This window comes from Entelurus aequoreus, linkage group LG17, assembly GCF_033978785.1.
Source record: "Entelurus aequoreus isolate RoL-2023_Sb linkage group LG17, RoL_Eaeq_v1.1, whole genome shotgun sequence".
Lineage (NCBI taxonomy): Eukaryota > Metazoa > Chordata > Actinopteri > Syngnathiformes > Syngnathidae > Entelurus > Entelurus aequoreus.
In genome coordinates, this window is record NC_084747.1 from 3454874 (window position 1) to 3474129 (window position 19256).

The following is a 19256-nucleotide window of genomic DNA, read 5'->3' on the forward strand; positions in this document are numbered from 1 at the left end:
TGTACATACATATATATATCTCAACCAATAGGGATCCACACTCATTTCTCCATCTACGTTTTAGAATATATATATATATTTTTTTTTTAACTCTGAATTTTAAAAAGTCATGCACTCTGGATCTCGTTTTATCTCCCTGGCTTTGTATCGTCTGGTCAGCTGGATCAACAAACACAAACAAGTGGGGAGTCAGTCGTCATCCACGTCGTCGCCCTCGGACTCCTCCGCCGCCCGGTGCTCGAACGCCTTGTCCCGGTGCCGCTCCTGGATCTCCTTCATCTCCTCGGCGTAGCGGCTGAACGCGCCCCCGAACTTGCCCCAAGCCTTGAAGGGGATGGTGATAGAGTTCCGGTAGCTGGGCTTCACCTCGCTCACCCGCAGGAAGACGCCGTACTTGTTGGAGCCCACGTCGAAGAAGAAGCGCTTGGAGTCCACCATGATGGAGGTGCCCTCCGGGAGCTCGCTGAAGCCCGCCGTGCCTCCGCCGCCGCCCGCCAGCTCGTCGTCGTCGCCGCCGTAGTCGTCTATCAACTTGGCCAAGGCGTCGCGGAACTCTATCAAGCCCTGGGCCGGCAGGGCGATGGTCTGTCCGGCCTGCATGCCGGCTACGGGCATGCCGCCGACACCGAAGCCGGGGCCTCGGTTCACGGTCTGGCGGATCCGGAGAAAGCGGCCCCGCTGGTTCTCCTTAAGGTCGAGGTAGTACTTTCGGTTCTCACGCACCAGGAATTCGCTCTTCAAGGCCCGCCGAGGCCCGCTGTCATCGCCGCCCGATGACTGGGCGATCTGCTCGGGAGTGCTAGGCCCCAGCTGCGCGTAGTGCTCGATGAAATCCCCGAGGTAGTCGCGGAACTCCGCCGCCACTGACATGGAGAGAGTCAGCCGACTTTTTGATCCTCCGGCGCCGACCTCGGCGATCTTGATGAACCGGCCTTTGGCGTTTTGCTTCACGTCAAGATAGAAGCGTTTGTTCTGGATGTCCAGCCGCTTGGAGGCCAGCTCCTGGGTCTCCGGCTCCCGCTGGTAATGCTGGAAGCCTCCGCCACCACCACCACCACCGCCGCCGCCTCCTCCTCCACCACCACCACCGCCACCTCCTCCCCCTCCGCTGCTGCTGCCACCGCGCTCACTTCCACTGTCCCCATCCGCCATCTTCGCCACCAGCAGCCCGTTTCTCTACGCAGCTTTCACTCCCACCCTTTGCCAGCCAGTTCACTGAGGAAAATAAGCCGGATGCTGAGGATTGGACAGTGATTGGCCACCTTGGAAGCCACTCGTAACGTCCTGCGTTTTAATTGGCCAACCTCCTGTCCGTCAAGTGAGAGACAACCCCTCTTGATGACGTAAGAAAGTCAGATTTACAGCAGAAAACAGCAGTGTGAGTGTTATAGCTACAAGTGCTTTGACCTTTTGGGTGTAAACGTTTATCGATAACTAAACATGGTAATTGGGCGATCGGCAGGTTTAAGTGTCGCTTAGAGTAATATGATATCCACATTCCACAACTACGATGTCTTGTATTTCGTACATTTTGAGGAAGAGTCCCCCTGGAAGGACACTCCACAAGTCCCGCCTACTTTTTTTTTCCTTCTTTTTTTTAATAGATTTTTTATTTAAAAACAAACATACATTTATAATTCACACAAAAGTCAAGGCAATTTCAACATCAAAAAAAGAAAACAATAGCAAATACAGATATAGTAATAATACTAAAAAATGAAAAGAAAAAAAAAGTAGGGATGTCCGATAGTGGCTTTTTTGCCGACATCCGATATTCCGATATTGTCCAACTCTTAATTACCGATATCAACCAATACCTATATATACAGTCGTGGAATTAACACATTATTATGCCTTGGACAACCAGGTATGGTGAAGATAAGGTCCTTTTTAAAATAATTAATAAAATAAAATAAGATAAATAAATTTAAAAAAAAAAATTGAATAAAAAAGAAAGTAAAACAATATAAAAACAGTTACATAGAAACTAGTAATGAATGAAAATGAGTCAAATTAACTGTTAAAGGTTAGTACTATTAGTGGACCAGCAGCACGCACAATCATGTGTGCTTACGGACTGTATCCCTTGCAGACTGTATTGATATATATTGATATATAATGTAGGAAGCAGAATATTAATAACAGAAAGAAACAACCCTTTTGTGTAAATGGGGGAGGGAGGTTGCCTCCTACTGATATGGAAGAGTATAACATGGTTACTCTGCCGATCTCTAGACGGCACCGACACTCAACAACGGCCCATTATTTGCAGACTATAATTGCTGGTTTGCAAAAAATATTTTTACCCCAAATAAGGGAAATTAAATAATCTCCCACGGCACAGAGGTTGAAAAACACTGCTCTACAGCTCCACAGATATAACAGCCATCAACCTCCATGTTAAATTTAAGTTTCAAAAAAATCCTTTGAAGGGTATAGTCCAGACCTGGGCAAATTAAGGCCCGGGGGCCACATGCGGCCCGTTAAGCTTTTCAGTCTGGCCCGCCGGACATTCCCAAATCATTTTTTTAGATCTTTAAGATGGAAAGTCTAGCTGCCATTATGATGTGCAGTGATGTTTTCTAATGACCGTAAGTCTTCAACTATACAAAGCATTTCAATGGTTGGAATCTGCGTTTATGGATGACATACCAGTTACTATGGTCATCTAATTAGTTACTATGGTCATCTAATTAGTTACTCTGGTCATCTAATTAGTTACTATGGTCATCTACGTCACAGCAGCTCAGACGAGGCACCAGGCAATGTGGGCGGGATGCGTTTCCACAGACGAGGAAGGAGCTTTTCACAACAAAGTTCTAAAGCTTAGTGACGTATCAGATTGTAGGTGGGTTTATTTTGTACCCTTCGCGTTCATATTTCATGGTTTGTTGTATTTATGTTGCGTTTCACTTGATTGTAAACTATGTCGATCGAAAGGGGGTGTGACATTCATATTTTGTCAATATTCAATGTTTTATCGTTCATATAAAAATTTACCATTCCATTACGTTTTTAAGGCGGTCTGTCATAACGTTTTTAGCATTCAATCAGACATTATTGTGAAGTTTTGTGTTAGTGTCCCTAAAAATAGATATACCGGCCCCCAGACACATTTTTTCTCTAAATGTGGCCCCCGAGTCAAAATAATTGCCCAGGCCTGGTATAGTCCATTAATAATTTTGAATTGGATTTCTTTAATTTTGGGAAGAATTGGGTAGGTAATATATCTTGTCCTTATTTTCCTTAGCTCAACTTTTGTAAACTCCTGCAGGATATATTGTCTATGAACTGTGCCCTGAACTTTTTTATTTTTTTTAATTTTTTATTATTATATATATTTTTTGACTTCTTTGTCTTGTCTTTATTGCACAATATGCAATTTAACCACACAACTGTGTTTTTTTTTATTATTGAACAACAAACATACATTTATAATTCACACAAAAGTCAAGGCACTTTCAACATCAAGGAAAGAAAACAAAAGCAAATACAGAGTAATAATACTAATAAATAAACATACAATAAAAAGGGCTACCTAAATCACTTTAAATGTTTTTAACAAAGATATCAATTAAGGGCCTTTTAATTCTCCAAGATTTGATTGATAATTGTAACCCATTAAGCCAAATAGAAAATGTGGGCCTTACTTTCATAAATCGACATTTATGTAGAAAAACAACTCCCGGCAATAGTTTTATTTTTATATTTTTTATTTTATAAACCTTTATTTATAAATTGCAACATTTACAAACAGTTGAGAAATAATAATCAAAATAAGTACAAAAACAGTACAAAACTCCCGGCAATATTTTATTTATTTTTTATTTTATTTTTTGTGTGCCCTGAACTTTGCTAGCCAGTTTACTGAGGAAAAGAAACCGGATGTTAAGGATTGGGCAGTGATTGGCCGCCTTTGAAGCCACTCGTAACATCCTGCGTTTTTAATTGGCCAATCTCCTGTCCGTCAAGGGAAAGACAACCCCTTTTGGTGACGTAAGCAGTCAGATTGTATTTACAGTGGAAAACAAGTGTGAGCGTTATATCTACAAGTGTTTTGACCTGGTGTAAACGTTTATCGACAACTAAATGTGCTAATTGGGCGATCGACAGGTAGAGTAATATGATGTCCACATTCCACAACTACGATGTGTTTTGTACATCTTGAGAAAGAATGGAAGGACACTCCACAAGTCCCGCCTACTTGTTGGTTCCGTGTGCAAAAGGCAGGCGCTTCTTGTGAGGGGGGGTGGGGGGGATGGGAAGACGTCCACCTTGCAAGCCGAGCGCCTATTGGCCAAGGCGAACACTCCGAAGTAGCAAGCCGCTATCTGATTGGGCGCCGGGCCGAGTTGGGCTGCCACCGGGGTTGGAGTGTAAAAGGCTTCGCGAAGGGATTTATTATTTCTTTTCCCATCGGAAGCTGAAATTGGTTTGCTATCCACGCAAGGCTTCGGTCAGATAAAGAGTGGGAAATGGTACGTGCGCCTCTCCTGCTATTGCAATAAGCGTGCGGTGGAACGCGGACAATATATTTTATTGGCCGTGCGTGTAGCGAGAAAGTGCTGTTGGGAATCACAGCCTGTCATAGAGCTACAGCGCTAGCATTAGCGCTAATATCAAACTGTTCATTATAACATCGTTTATTGACTTTAAAGGGTTACAAATTAAATGTTGCACATCAATGTCGTGGGTTTGTGTTTAATATTAAAAGGCTAGTTTTTTCTCAAGCGAAATTAGTTTTAAATGTAGACCCCAAATTGACCTCGAATGACCAGGGTTGAAACTTTTTGACAGTCTAATCAACTATAATGTGACTTGAGTTTCTTAAATGTTTGTGTTGTTTTTTTTAATGTTTTTATTTTTTGCTGCGATTGGCGTGACATGCAAAGTTTCTGCACACATTTTTCCGGCCACAGTTTAATTTGCTGGCGCATTTGTTTTGTTTTGGTTGTGTTTGGCGGGAAGGCGTTGACCAGTCCTCGGCCTGCACATGTGACAAGTGTCAGAGGCCGATACTTTTCGTATCACTTGTGTGTGTGTGTGTCCTATTTTCAGAAACACTAATACAAAAATTCACAATGTTTGATTTTTTTTTACTGAATGAGACACCCAAATGTACAAGAAAAATGTGGGATTTACAATATTAACTATGAACGATAAAACACTGAATATTAAAAAATAATAAAACAATTCTGTATCACATTCAAATGAGGGCCAGTATCGACCCTGATTTAGATTGCATCTTCTTAATATGTTGCAGATAATTTATTAATCAGGATCGTAATGCCCGGGCAATAGTTTTATCGATACTCCTAATATATTCGATATGTACTGTAGATTCAACAGTATTAGTCAATGTAACAATTTGGGCTGCAGCTATCGATTATTGTAGTAATCGATTAGTTTGTTCGATTAATCGAGTAATCAGATTAAACACACTTCATTATGTTCCGCTTACCGTCTTAACAGTATTTTATCTTGTTTTATATTCTATATTCCCTTCTATTTAACTTAAGTCTTTACCTTTTATTTACCTTATTTTACAGTCTATTTAACTTATTTGATCTTTTATTTACTGTCTTTACCATGTTTGATTTTCTTTTACCTTTTTTATATTTATTCCTATACCTTTTGATTTACCTTCAATTCAACTTATCTTCTATATTCCTTCTATTTACTTTTTATTGTCCTTCTGTTTAATAATAATAATAGATTGTATTTGTAAAAAGCACTTTACATTGAGTAAACAACCTCAAAGTGCTACAGTGTATTAAAAAAAAAAAAAGATAATGCTTTACTTTTAATCATCGTATTTTACCCTTTATTAATTAAATTTTTTACCTTTATTTACCTATTCCTTGTTTACCTTTTATTTACCTTTTTTTTTTACCTACTTTTACCTTTCTCTACCTTCTTTTACCCTTTTTCATCCTATTTTACCTTTTCCATGTCTTCTTTTACCTTTTCTATATTCCTCCTATTTTACCTTTTAATTCACTTCTATTATTTTCTACGTACCTTTGACCTTGTATTCAGCTTTTATTTACCTTTTTTTTTGCAGCCCAGATTTTACAATTGTTCATTAGTTGCACTCAAAAAATTAATCGCTGCAACAGAACATAAATCTATGCTTTATTCTAATCAAATTAATCGATTAATTGTGGTAGCCCGAGTAACCATATCAACAAAATGATACAATTGTATTTCCTTTATTACATTTATTATTGTTTTAGCACAAAAAACTCAAGAAAAGTAAATACCACTATAGATTTTCTATTTAAATCATTGTCTTTTCCCCTTAGAGTGCTCCTTTTTCCAATAAACAAGTTAATATGATATATGAATAGCAAAGCAGCAATATAAACAACAAAAGAGATATATGTTAAAATAAACTTAACAGATAAATTCAGGAAATATATTAGTACGTTCATATTGGGTACTGATTTTGGTATAATTACTGTTTATATTTGAATCGATCCACCACCTACGAGTGACAGCAATTTAGTTACATAATAATAATAATAATAATATATTTTATTGGTAAAAAGCACTTTACATTGAGTAAACAACCTCAAAGTGCTACAGTGTATAAAAAAATAAATAAAAACTAGAACAGCCAAATAGCTAAAACTAGTATGCATACATCTAAAAAAAATGCTTTTTTAAAAAGAAGGGTTTTTAAGCCTTTTTTAAAAGCATCCACAGTCTGTGGTGCCCTCAGGTGGTCAGGGAGAGCGTTCCACAGACTGGGAGCGGTGGAGCAGAAAGCCCGGTCTCCCATTGTTCGTAGCTTTGTCCTCGGAGGTTAGCCTCTCTTATTATATTTTCTTATTCTCATTAGAGGTGCAGAGTGAATGAAATGTGAAATAAAAAAATATGATTCAGAGCAATTTCTAAGTGAGATAAACAACAGCGCCCAAAGAACGGATTTTCCAAAGCATTTTTTGTGTCATTTTAATAATTAGTTTTGTCTTTAAATATAACAAAATTTAACATGGCAGGTTTGGATTTTTTTTATTTATTTGACTAAATATTTTAAATTAATGTATTTAATATGTGAAATAAATGAACTGAAATTGTCCCTGAATTAAGCTGTTATTTATTGGTTGAATTATGGAATAGATTTAACCTGGGTTAAAGGCCTACTGAAATGATTTTTATTTATTTAAACGGGAATAGCAGATCCATTCTATGTGTCATACTTGATCATTTCGTGATATTGCCATATTTTTGCTGAAAGGATTTAGTAGAGAAAATCGACGATAAAGTTCGCAACTTTTGCTCGCTGATAAAAAAAAAGCCTTGCCTGTAGCGGAAGTAGCGTGACGTCACAGGAGCTAGTATTCCTCACAATTCCCCGTTGTTTACAATGGAGCGAGAGAGATTCGGACCGAGAAAGTGATGATTACCCCATTAATTTGAGCGAGGATGAAAGATTTGTAGATGAGGAACGTTACAGTGAAGGACTTGAGAGGCAGTGATGGACGTATCTTTTTTCGCTCTGACCGTAACTTAGGTACAAGCTGGCTCATTGGATTCCACACTCTCTCCTTTTTCTATTGTGGATCACGGATTTGTATGTTAAACCACCTGGGATACTATATCCTCTTGAAAATGAGAGTCGAGAACGCGAAATGGACATTCAGTGCCTTTTATCTCCACGACAATACATCGGCGAAATGCTTTAGCTACGAGCTAACGTGATAGCATCGTGCTTTAACTGCATATAGAAACAAAAGAAATAAACCACTGACTGGAAGGATAGATAGAAAATCAACAATACTATTAAACCATGGACATGTAAATACACGGTTAATGCTTTCCAGGCTGGCGAATGTTAACAATGCTGTGCTAACGACGCCATTGAAGCTAACTTAGCAACCGGACTGCACAGAGCTATGCTAAAAACATTAGCTCTCCACCTACGCCAGCCAGCCATCATCTGCTCATCAACACCCATGCTCACCTGCGTTCCAGCGATCGGCAGAAGGACTTCACCCGATGCGTTTGGCGGCCCGGAGACGTAGGAAGTCAAGGTGAAGTCGGCGGCTAGCGCGGCTAGCGCTCCAACAAAGTCCTCCTGGTTGTGTTGCTGTAGTCCGCTGCTAATACACCGATCCCACCTACAACTGTCTTCTTTGCAGCCTTCATTGTTCATTAAACAAATTGCAAAAGATGTCCAGAATACTGTGGAATTATGAAATGAAAACAGAGCTTTTTGTATAGGATTCTACTTGGACTTCGTCACACGCATACGTCATCATACCGCGACGTTTCAGCCGGATATTTCCCGGGAATTTTAAAATGTCACTTTATAAGTTAACCCGGCCGTATTGGCATGTGTTGCAATGTTAAGATTTCATCATTGATGTATAAACTATCAGACTGCGTGGTCGCTAGTAGTGGCTTTCAGTAGGCCTTTAAGGTTGTTATTGCAGGTTCAAGTAAAAATAATTCCTCTTCTTAATTGATGGTTGACTGACTACATTTCTCACACTTTCCTGTTATGTGAAGTCATATGTGTGTGTTAGTACGGAGTAAATGGTTGTGTATTGTGTCATGGCAGGCTGGTGGCAAGGCAGGAAAAGACAGCGGCAAAGCCAAGGCAAAAGCGGTGTCTCGCTCGCAGAGGGCCGGGCTTCAGTTCCCGGTGGGTCGCATCCACAGGCACTTGAAGACCCGCACCACCAGCCATGGTCGCGTTGGAGCCACAGCAGCCGTGTACAGCGCCGCCATCCTGGAGTACCTCACGGCTGAAGTACGTATCGCAGTGTTTTTTGTGCCGTTTGTCTTATTTTACCTTACGACTTGCTCTCCTTGCCACAGGTGCTGGAGTTGGCAGGCAACGCGTCCAAAGACTTGAAGGTGAAGCGCATCACTCCTCGTCACTTGCAGCTGGCCATCCGTGGCGACGAGGAGTTGGACTCGCTTATCAAGGCCACCATCGCTGGCGGAGGTGAGCCAATGTTGTTGCTTTTATGCCCACATTTCACGTATTGTGAATAAGAGGACACGCAATGCAAGATTAGGAATTGGGACTAGGTTTCAATCAATGTACCTTACACAAGCACAATGTACAACATTATTACTAGGGGTGTAACGGTAAACCAAAAATGTCGGTTCGGTACGTACCTCGGTTTAGAGGTCACGGTTCGGTTCATTTTCGGTACAGTAAGAAAACAACAAAATATACATTTTTGGGTTATTTATTTACCAAATTTGAAAAATCTTCCACCAAAAATATTTTTCTTTGTGTAATATTTGATGTGAAGTAATGGGAACCTTGGATAGGTCAATAATTCATAATAACATTGATTTTGATTCAATATTATGTTTTGAGCAATGACAGTTTGAAAGAAAAAAAACAGCTTTGTTTTACTAGTCAACATTGCAACCCTCAGGAAGAGGTGCTTTAAGACATGGCTAGCTCGCTAGCGGCTAATGTCCATCCGCAGTGTTTTAGCTACTTCTAAATCACTAATCCTGGCCTCCATGGCGACGAATAAAGTGAGTTTCTTACAAGTAGCATTATCACTGCAGGATGAGGAATAGCTAAACATGCTTCACTACACACCGTAGCTCACCCGCGTCACAATGTAAACAAACGCCATGGGTGGATCTACACCTGACATCCACTGTAATGATATCAAGTACAGGGGCGTATCTAGTCGATACTACTACGATTACATCTTTTTTCCTGTTTATAAAATGTATATTATGTTTATAAAGTCAGTAAATACGTCCCTGGACACATGAGGACTTTGAATATGACCAATGTATGATCCTGTAACTACTTGGTATCAGATTGATACCTAAATGTGTGGTATCATCCAAAACTAATGCCAAAGTATGAAAGAAGAGAAGAATAAGTGATTATTACATTTTAACAGAAGTGTAGATAGAACATGTTAAAAGAGAAACTAGGCAGATATTAACAGTAAATGAACGAGTAGATTAATAATGAATTTTGTACCGCTTGTCCCTCATAATGTGTACAAAATAATAGGTGTATAAATGACACAATATGTTACTGCATACGTCAGCAGACTAATTAGGAGCCTTTGTTTGTTTACTTACTACTAAAAGACAAGTTGTCTTGTATGTTCACTATTTTATTTAAGGACTAAATTACAACAATAAACATATTTTTAACTCTTAAGGCCCAAGCTGTTTGTTTACATGCTTTTTTTTATTTCTCTTTGCTATTTGGGATTATTGGACCCTAATTACAATAAAAACTAAGACTCATCTTTTGATATGATGTAATTAGTCCGGGGGTCGGCAACCCGCGGCTCTAGAGCCGCATGCGGCTCTTTAGCGCCGCCCTAGTGGCTCTCTGGAGATTTTTCAAAAATGTATGAAGAATGGAAAAAGATGAGGGAAAAAAATCTATTTTTTTGTTTTAGTATGGTTTCTGTAGGAGGACAAACATGACACAAACCTCCCTAATTGTTATAAATCACACTGTTTATATTAAACATGCTTCACTGATTCGAGTATTTGGCGAGCGCCGTTTTGTCCTACTTATTTTGGCGGTCCTTGAACTCACCGTATAGTTTGTTTACATGTACAACTTTCTCCGACTTTCTAGGACGTGTTTTATGCCACTTCTTTTTCTGTCTCATTTTGTCCACCACCCTTTTAACGTTGTGCATGAGTGCACAAAGGTGAGTTTTGTTGATGTTATTGACTTGTGTGGAGTGCTAATCAGACATATTTGGTCACTGCATGACTGCAAGCTAATCGATGCTAACATGCTATTTAGGCTAGCGATATTGTACATATTGCAGCATTATGCCTCATTTGTAGCTATATTTGAGCTCATTTAGTTTCCTTTAAGTCCTCTTAATTACATTTATATCTCATGACACATGTAATATGGCTTTTAATTTTTTGCGGCTCCAGATAGATTTGTTTTTGTATTTTTGGTCCAATATGGCTCTTTCAACATTTTGGGTTGCCGACCCCTGACTTAGTCCATAAGTACACAAACGTGTATTTCATGTTTAGTGACATGCTAAATCTTATTTTTACACTTTTTTTTTTCTTCAAATCCCATTGTATGTTATACTCTTCTGACACCACCAGGTGGCAGTATAAGTGTCCACATAAGCGGTCATAAGACCCCAATTCAGTAGTGTGCACCATTTTGGAAATCAGAGCTAAAAGGAGCTGTCCACGCATGTGGCCACTAAGGCCTTCAGATTAATGTACCCTAACATGTTTTTGTTAAAATAAAGCCAATAATGCAATTGTTTTGGTCCCCTTTGTTTAGAAAAGTATCGGAACCCATTTTGTTACCGATACCCTACTAGCTATGGGTCAGAGTTGGTGTCACAACCATGAGGGAGGAGGTTTTTCTCTCATGAAAAGTCTCCACTCCAAAAGCGAGCGTCATAGAAAAGTCACTTTTGCAAGATAAGGGATCTTTTCATGTGTGACCTCACTCCTGTTTGTCCCTGCGTGTGTTTCCAGGCGTCATCCCCCACATCCACAAGTCCCTCATCGGCAAGAAGGGCCAACAGAAGACGGTATAAACGCCGCCTTGACCTTCGCTCCCTGGGCTTGGCTTTTGATTGGACCAGAGGTTCACAATTGTCCTTTTTGTTGTTGTTGTTGTTATTTTTACTATTAATGTTTTATGATGGCAAACCAAGAGTGAGTGTCAGCCCCCCCCAACTAGGAAAAAGAAACACTTAATGACTAGAGATGTCCGATAATATCGGACTGCCGATATTATCGGCCGACAAATGCTTTAAAATGTAATATCGGAAATTATCAGTATCGGTTTCATAAAGTAAAATGTATGACTTTTTAAAACGCCGCTTCTCCTCCACACAAACAGCGTGCCGGCCCAGTCACATAATATCTACGGCTTTTACACACACACACAAGTGAATGCAAGGCATACTTGGTCAACAGCCATACAGGTCACACTGGTCACACTGTGGGTCTGACATAATATTGTGAAAGTCCAGTCCATAGTGGATCTAACATAATAGTGAGAGTCCAGTCCATAGTGGATCTAACATAACAGTGTGAGAGTCCAGTCCATAGTGGATCTAACATAATAGTGTGAGAGTCCAGTCCATAGTGGATCTAACATAATAGTGTGAGAGTCCAGTCCATAGTGGATCTAACATAATAGTGTGAGAGTCCAGTCCATAGTGGATCTAACATAATAGTGTGAGAGTCCAGTCCATAGTGGATCTAACATAATAGTTTGAGAGTCCAGTCCATAGTGGATCTAACGTAATAGTGAGAGTCCAGTCCATAGTGGATCTAACATAATAATGTGAGAGTCCAGTCCATAGTGGATCTAACGTAATAGTGTGAGAGTCCAGTCCATAGTGGATCTAACATAATAGTGTGAGAGTCCAGTCCATAGTGGATCTAACATAATAGTGAGAGTCCGGTCCATAGTGGATCTAACATAACAGTGTGAGAGTCCAGTCCATAGTGGATCTAACATAATAGTGTGAAAGTCCAGTCCATAGTGGATCTAACATAATAGTGTGAGAGTCCAGTCCATAGTGGATCTAACATAATAGTGTGAGAGTCCAGTCCATAGTGGATCTAACATAATAGTGTGAGAGTCCAGTCCATAGTGGAGCTAACATAATAGTGTGAGAGTCCAGTCCATAGTGGGTCTAACATAATAGTGAGAGTCCAGTCCATAGTGGATCTAACATAATAGTGTGAGAGTCCAGTCCATAGTGGATCTAACATAATAGTGAGAGTCCAGTCCATAGTGGATCCAACATAATAGTGAGAGTCCAGTCCATAGTGGATCTAACATAATAGTGTGAGAGTCCAGTCCATAGTGGATCTAACATAATAGTGTGAGAGTCCAGTCCATAGTGGATCTAACATAATAGTGTGAGTCCAGTCCATAGTGGATCTAACATAATAGTGAGAGTCCAGTCCATAGTGGATCTAACATAATAGTGTGAGAGTCCAGTCCATAGTGGATCTAACATAATAGTGTGAGAGTCCAGTCCATAGTGGATCTAACATAATAGTGAGAGTCCAGTCCATAGTGGATCTAACATAATAGTGTGAGAGTCCAGTCCATAGTGGATCTAACATAATAGTGTGAGAGTCCAGTCCATAGTGGATCTAACATAATAGTGAGAGTCCAGTCCATAGTGGATGTAACATAATAGTGAGAGTCCAGTCCATAGTGGATCTAACATAATAGTGTGAGAGTCCAGTCCATAGTGGGGCCAGCAGGAGACCACCTCAAGCGGAGACAGGGCAGAGATGTCCCCAACTGATGCACAGGCAAGCGGTCCACTCCGGGTCCCGACTCTTGTTACATTGTTTAATGCATCCAGCGGGGCATCACAACGAAATTAGGCATAATAATGTGTTCATTCCACGACTATATATCGGAATCGGTAATTAAGAGTCGGACAATATCGAAATATCGGCAAAAAAGGCCATTATCGGACATCTCTATCAATGACCCTTTGTGTGTGTCGTTAGAATGTTTGACTGGGAGTTGAAAAACAGCGACAGTGAATTTGTTTGATTGGCCTGTTATGTTTTGTATTGAAAAGAAAAAAAAAAAAAATTGTTAAATACTGTATATATATATATATATATATATATATATATATATATATATATATATATATATATATATATATATATATATATATATATATATATATATATACAGTATATATATATATATATATATATATATATATATATATATATATATATATATACAGTATATATATATATAAGTCAAATTAGTTTTACGGTTACTACCTTGATGATATTTACTATAGTGCACAATATTTTTGAACGGCGTTTTACAGAATAAAACTTAAATGTGCGACGGTGCTTTTCACCTTTTTGTTGTTTTCTGATCCGCACAATTTTAAGAAGTATAAAGAGCTTCTTTTATTTTTGTATGACATTGAAATGAAAACATTGTAAGAGCAAGCAGGTGTAGTTGGAGTGCAAAAGTATTAAGAAAACTTGAACATTTGTTGGCACTGAACCCTGCAGGTTTGGCCTCACTGTGACATATCACCACCACGGTGACATATTACCACCTCTGTGACATATCACCACCACGGTGACATATCACCACCACGGTGACATATCACCACCACGGTGACATATCACCACCACGGTGACATATCACCACCACGGTGACATATCACCACCACGGTGACATATCACCATCACTGTGACATATCACCATCACTGTGACATATTACCATCACTGTGACATATTACCACCACTGTGACATATTACCACCTCTGTGACATATCACCACCACGGTGACATATCACCACCACGGTGACATATCACCACCACGGTGACATATCACCACCACGGTGACATATCACCACCACGGTGACATATCACCATCACTGTGACATATCACCATCACTGTGACATATTACCATCACTGTGACATATTACCACCTCTGTGACATATCACCACCACGGTGACATATCACCACCACGGTGACATATTACCACCTCTGTGACATATCACCACCACGGTGACATATCACCACCACGGTGACATATCACCACCACGGTGACATATCACCACCACGGTGACATATCACCATCACTGTGACATATCACCATCACTGTGACATATTACCATCACTGTGACATATTACCACCACTGTGACATATCACCATCACTGTGACATATTACCATCACTGTGACATATTACCACCACTGTGACATATCACCATCACGGTGACATATCACCACCACGGTGACATATCACCACCACGGTGACATATCACCATCACTGTGACATATCACCATCACTGTGACATATCACCATCACTGTGACATATCACCATCACTGTGACATATTACCACCACTGTGACATATCACCACCACGGTGACATATCACCATCACTGTGACATATTACCATCACTGTGACATATCACCATCACTGTGACATATCACCATCACTGTGACATATCACCATCACTGTGACATATCACCATCACTGTGACATATTACCACCTTTCCTGGACCTCAGCAGGGCTTTATAGCACTCAAACATTGTGTTTACCTTTGTGCGTCTATGTGTTTGTGTGTGTGACACTTTGTGCGTCTATGTGTTTGTGTGTGTGACACTTTGTGCGTCTATGTGTGTGTGTGTGACACTTTGTGCGTCTATGTGTGTGTATGACACTTTGTGTGTGTATGACACTTTGTGCGTCTATGTATGTGTGTGACACATTGTGCGTCTGTGTGTGTGTGACACTTTGTGCGTCTATGTGTGTGTGTGACACTTTGTGCGTCTATGTGTGTGTGTGATACTTTGTGCGTCTATGTGTGTGTATGACACTTTGTGCGTCTATGCATGTGTGTGACACATTGTGCGTCTATGTGTGTGTGTGACACTTTGTGCGTCTATGTGTGTGTGTGACACTTTGTGCGTCTATGTGTGTGTGATACTTTGTGCGTCTATGTGTGTGTATGACACTTTGTGCGTCTATGCATGTGTGTGACACATTGTGCGTCTGTGTGTGTGTGACACTTTGTGCGTCTATGTGTGTGTATGACACTTTGTGCGTCCATGTGTGTGTGTGACACTTTGTGCGTCTATGTGTGTGTGTGACACTTTGTGCGTCTATGTGTGTGTGTGACACTTTGTGCGTCTATGTGTGTGTATGACACTTTGTGCGTCTATGCATGTGTGTGACACATTGTGCGTCTGTGTGTGTGTGACACTTTGTGCGTCTGTGTGTGTGTGTGACACTTTGTGCGTCTAAGTGTGTGTGTGACACTTGAATTGAACTCCATGACATTCTTTGAATGAAAATCACAAGCATTTCTTCTTTTATACAATCTTTGTAAAGAACTTGACTATTTTGTGTTTTTGAATAAAAATCCCTTTGTATGCGATTACGGACCAAACTTTTTATTTGAAACCGGAAAGTCAGGTTACGTGTTCATTTATCTTTTTGAAATATTATTTGACTAAATTCCTCTCAGTAGGCTCTGGGGGGCTTTGTTTTTTTTAATATTTTATGTTTTGTATATATTGCCGAAAATTGCTATCCTTTGTCTTTCAAGTTATGATATAAAACACGAAATAATGCGTATCGGAAGTAGCAATTATACAGTAGGAAGGGAAGCCATTTGTCGCAGTTTACCTGATGAATGAAACGTGACGAATTGGGTTGTTGCATTATCCACTTTAGCAGCCAGATGGCAGTAGAGTGTTGTATATCTTCAAATGTGTTCTGTCCAAAGCATCAGTTGCGATGGAGGCTTTCCATCTGCATTGCACAATGTTTACCCCCCCACCTCATCACAGGGCCTGGGAGATTCACTCATTCACCCATTTATTTATTTTTTAAATCCCTTTTTTTTTTTTTTTAATGGGAGATTCACTCATTCACTCATAAAACTATTTTAAAAAATCACTTTTTTTTTTATGGGAGATTCACTCATTCACCCATAAAAAAAAATACAAAAATCCCATAATATTTTTTAAATGGGAGATTCACTCATTCACCCATAAAAAATTAACAAAAATCCCTTTTTTTAAATGGGAGATTCACTCGTTCACCCATAAAATTTTTACAAAATCCCTTTTTTTTTATAATGGGAGATTCACTCATTCACCCATAAAAAAAAAATCCCATACATTTTTTTTATTTATGGGAGATTCACTCATTCACCCATAACATTTATTTTTTAAATCCCATATTTTTTTTTATGGGAGATTCACTCATTCACCCATAATTTTTTTTATTTAAATCCCATAATTTTTTTTAATGGGAGATTCACTCATTCATCCATAATTTTTTTTTAAATCCCATAATTTTTATTTTTTTTATGGGAGATTCACTCATTCACCCATAAAATTTTTACAAAATCCCTTTTTTTTTTTTTAAATGGGAGATTCACTCATTCACCCATAAAAAAAAATCCCATACATTTTTTTATTTATGGGAGATTCACTCATTCACCCATAACATTTTTTTTAAAAAATCCCATAATTTTTTTTAAATGGGAGATTCACTCATTCACCCATAATTTTTTTTTTAAATCCCATAATTTTTATTTTTTTTATGGGAGATTCACTCATTAACCCATAAATTTTTTTTTGAAATACCTTTTTTTTAAAAAAAATGGGAGATTCACTCATTCACCCATAAAAAAAAAGCTTCCCTACAGTAAATATTAAAAAAGCTAATCATATCACCCATAAAACTATGTATTTCCAATAAATTAAATAATACTTTATTGGAAACACATGGTGGTTTTACAGATACCTTTTTTATTATTATTATTATTATTATATAATTAATTGTATATGATTACTTGTCTTAGTGTCTTATCAATGCTAAACATCCATCCATCCATCCATCCATTTTCTACCGCTTATTCCCTTTGGGGTCGCGGGGGGCGCTGGAGCCTATCTCAGCTACATTCGGGCGGAAGGCGGGGTACACCCTGGACAAGTCACCACCTCATCGCAGGGCCAACACAGATAGACAGACAACATTCACACTCACATTCACACACTAGGGACCTTTTAGTGTTGCCAATCAACCTATCCCCAAGTGCATGTCTTTGGAGGGGGGAGGGGCCTATCCCCAGGTGCATGTCTTTGGAGGTGGGAGGGGCCTATCCCCAAGTGCATGTCTTTGGAGGTGGGAGGGGCCTATCCCCAAGTGCATGTCTTTGGAGGTGGGAGGGGCCTATCCCCAGGTGCATGTCTTTGGAGGTGGGAGGAAGCCGGAGTACCCAGAGGGAACCCACGCAGTCACGGGGAGAACATGCAAACTCCACACAGAAAGATCCCGAGCCCGGGATTGAACTCAGGACTACTCAGGACCTTCGTATTGTGAGGCACATGCACTAACTAACCCCTGTACCACCGTGCTGCCTATATTGTTTATATATACATATAATAAATACATAGAGCAATATTGCCCCCTTGTGGTTCTGTGCTGTCACAACTCCCTCCTCCAACCATAACAGTATATTCCGGCCAATTTATTAAGGACCTGCACTAACCCCTGTGCCACCGTGCTGCCCTGTTTAACTAATCATTGCTCCCAAAAAACAATGAATTAAAATCAACGTTGCTATGGATTATTGATCTATTTAAGGCTCCAAGTACTTCACATATTCCACTTGTGGAGGGAGTTTTATGCCATTTTTTAAATAAAAAAACCTATAATTGACGTATGGATTTGAAGTGAAATGCAGGCGTTGAAAGTAAAAATTAAATAATGTATGACCTATTATTTGACACCTTTATGAGTGGGGCCATTTTGGATGCCCAATGTTATGAATTATTGACCTATTTAAGGCTCTGATTCCTTCAATTCAATTATTCCGTTTTTTCCCCACAAGAAGATTTAGAGGAGGATATATAACATACCTAATTCTTCCCAAAATTAAAGAAATACAGTTAAATGGTTTCAAATGATCAATTAAATATTGGAAAAATGATTAAAAGTACAAAAGCCCTTAAATTGATATCTTTATTGAAAACAACTAAAGTGATTTAAATTAGCCTTTTTTTTTTTGTCTTTTTGAATTTTGTATTTTATCATATTGTTTATTATTTTGAATACTGTATTTGTATTTGCTTTTATTTTCTTTCCTTGACATGTTTTGTTATGTTTACGTTGACAGGTAAATGTTGCAATTTATAAATAAAGGTTTATAAAATTAAAATAAAAACTAATACATAAATACAAAAAATAAATAAATAATGATAAATATCTAAACATGGCCGCCACCAAAGAGAAAGAAGCTTTTGCTATGGAAATCTTGGAAAATGATTAAAAGAACAAAAGCCCTTAAATTGATATCTTTATTGAACACATTTAAAGTGATTTAAATTAGCCTTTTTGAATTTTGTATGTTATCATATTGTTTATTATTATTATTTTTAATACTCTATTTGTATTTGCTTTTTATTTTCCTTCCTTGACACGTTTTGTTAAAGTCATCATTTGGTTGAATATGTTGAAAGTGCCTTGACTTGTATGTACATTGTGGATATGTGTTTGTTGTTCAATAAAAACTAAAAAACTAAATAAATCAATAAAAACTTCTGACGCATGCGCAAACGGATCGGGCAGCTCACTAAATCGAGCAGTGATAGGCACTAAAAACGTTTGGACAATACCAATTACAAAACGTGTAATAAATTACACATTCCAAATCCATCCAATCCTTCCATTTTCTACCTCTTCGACGGGGTAAATCTCGGTGGTTTTAT

At 38.9% G+C, this 19256-nt stretch overlaps 2 protein-coding genes across 2 annotated transcripts; one reads left to right on the forward strand and one right to left on the reverse strand.

Moving 5' to 3' along the window:
* Positions 1 to 1161, reverse strand: LOC133631830 (transcriptional activator protein Pur-beta-like). The gene has a single exon (XM_062023994.1). It carries the CDS (start codon positions 1150 to 1152, stop codon positions 190 to 192), a length of 963 nt encoding a protein of 320 aa, XP_061879978.1. The 5' UTR covers positions 1153 to 1161; the 3' UTR covers positions 1 to 189.
* A 3188-nt stretch (positions 1162 to 4349) lies between these two features.
* On the forward strand, positions 4350 to 13586 carry LOC133631831 (histone H2A.V). Its single transcript, XM_062023995.1, has 4 exons — positions 4350 to 4478; positions 8570 to 8761; positions 8830 to 8959; positions 11479 to 13586. The coding sequence occupies exons 1-4, from the start codon at positions 4476 to 4478 to the stop codon at positions 11538 to 11540; spliced, it is 387 nt and encodes a 128-aa protein (XP_061879979.1). The 5' UTR covers positions 4350 to 4475; the 3' UTR covers positions 11541 to 13586.
* Positions 13587 to 19256: the final 5670 nt, after the last annotated feature.

Excerpts from the sequence above, each read along its gene's own strand:
- LOC133631830 (XM_062023994.1), bottom strand. The coding sequence starts at position 1,152 with ATGGCGGATGGGGACAGTGGAAGTGAGCGCGGTGGCAGCAGCAGCGGA.
- LOC133631831 (XM_062023995.1), top strand. Across the intron at positions 8,762-8,829 it reads TGGAGTACCTCACGGCTGAA|GTGCTGGAGTTGGCAGGCAA; the intron begins GTACGTATCGCA and ends TCCTTGCCACAG. Across the intron at positions 8,960-11,478 it reads GGCCACCATCGCTGGCGGAG|GCGTCATCCCCCACATCCAC; the intron begins GTGAGCCAATGT and ends GTGTGTTTCCAG.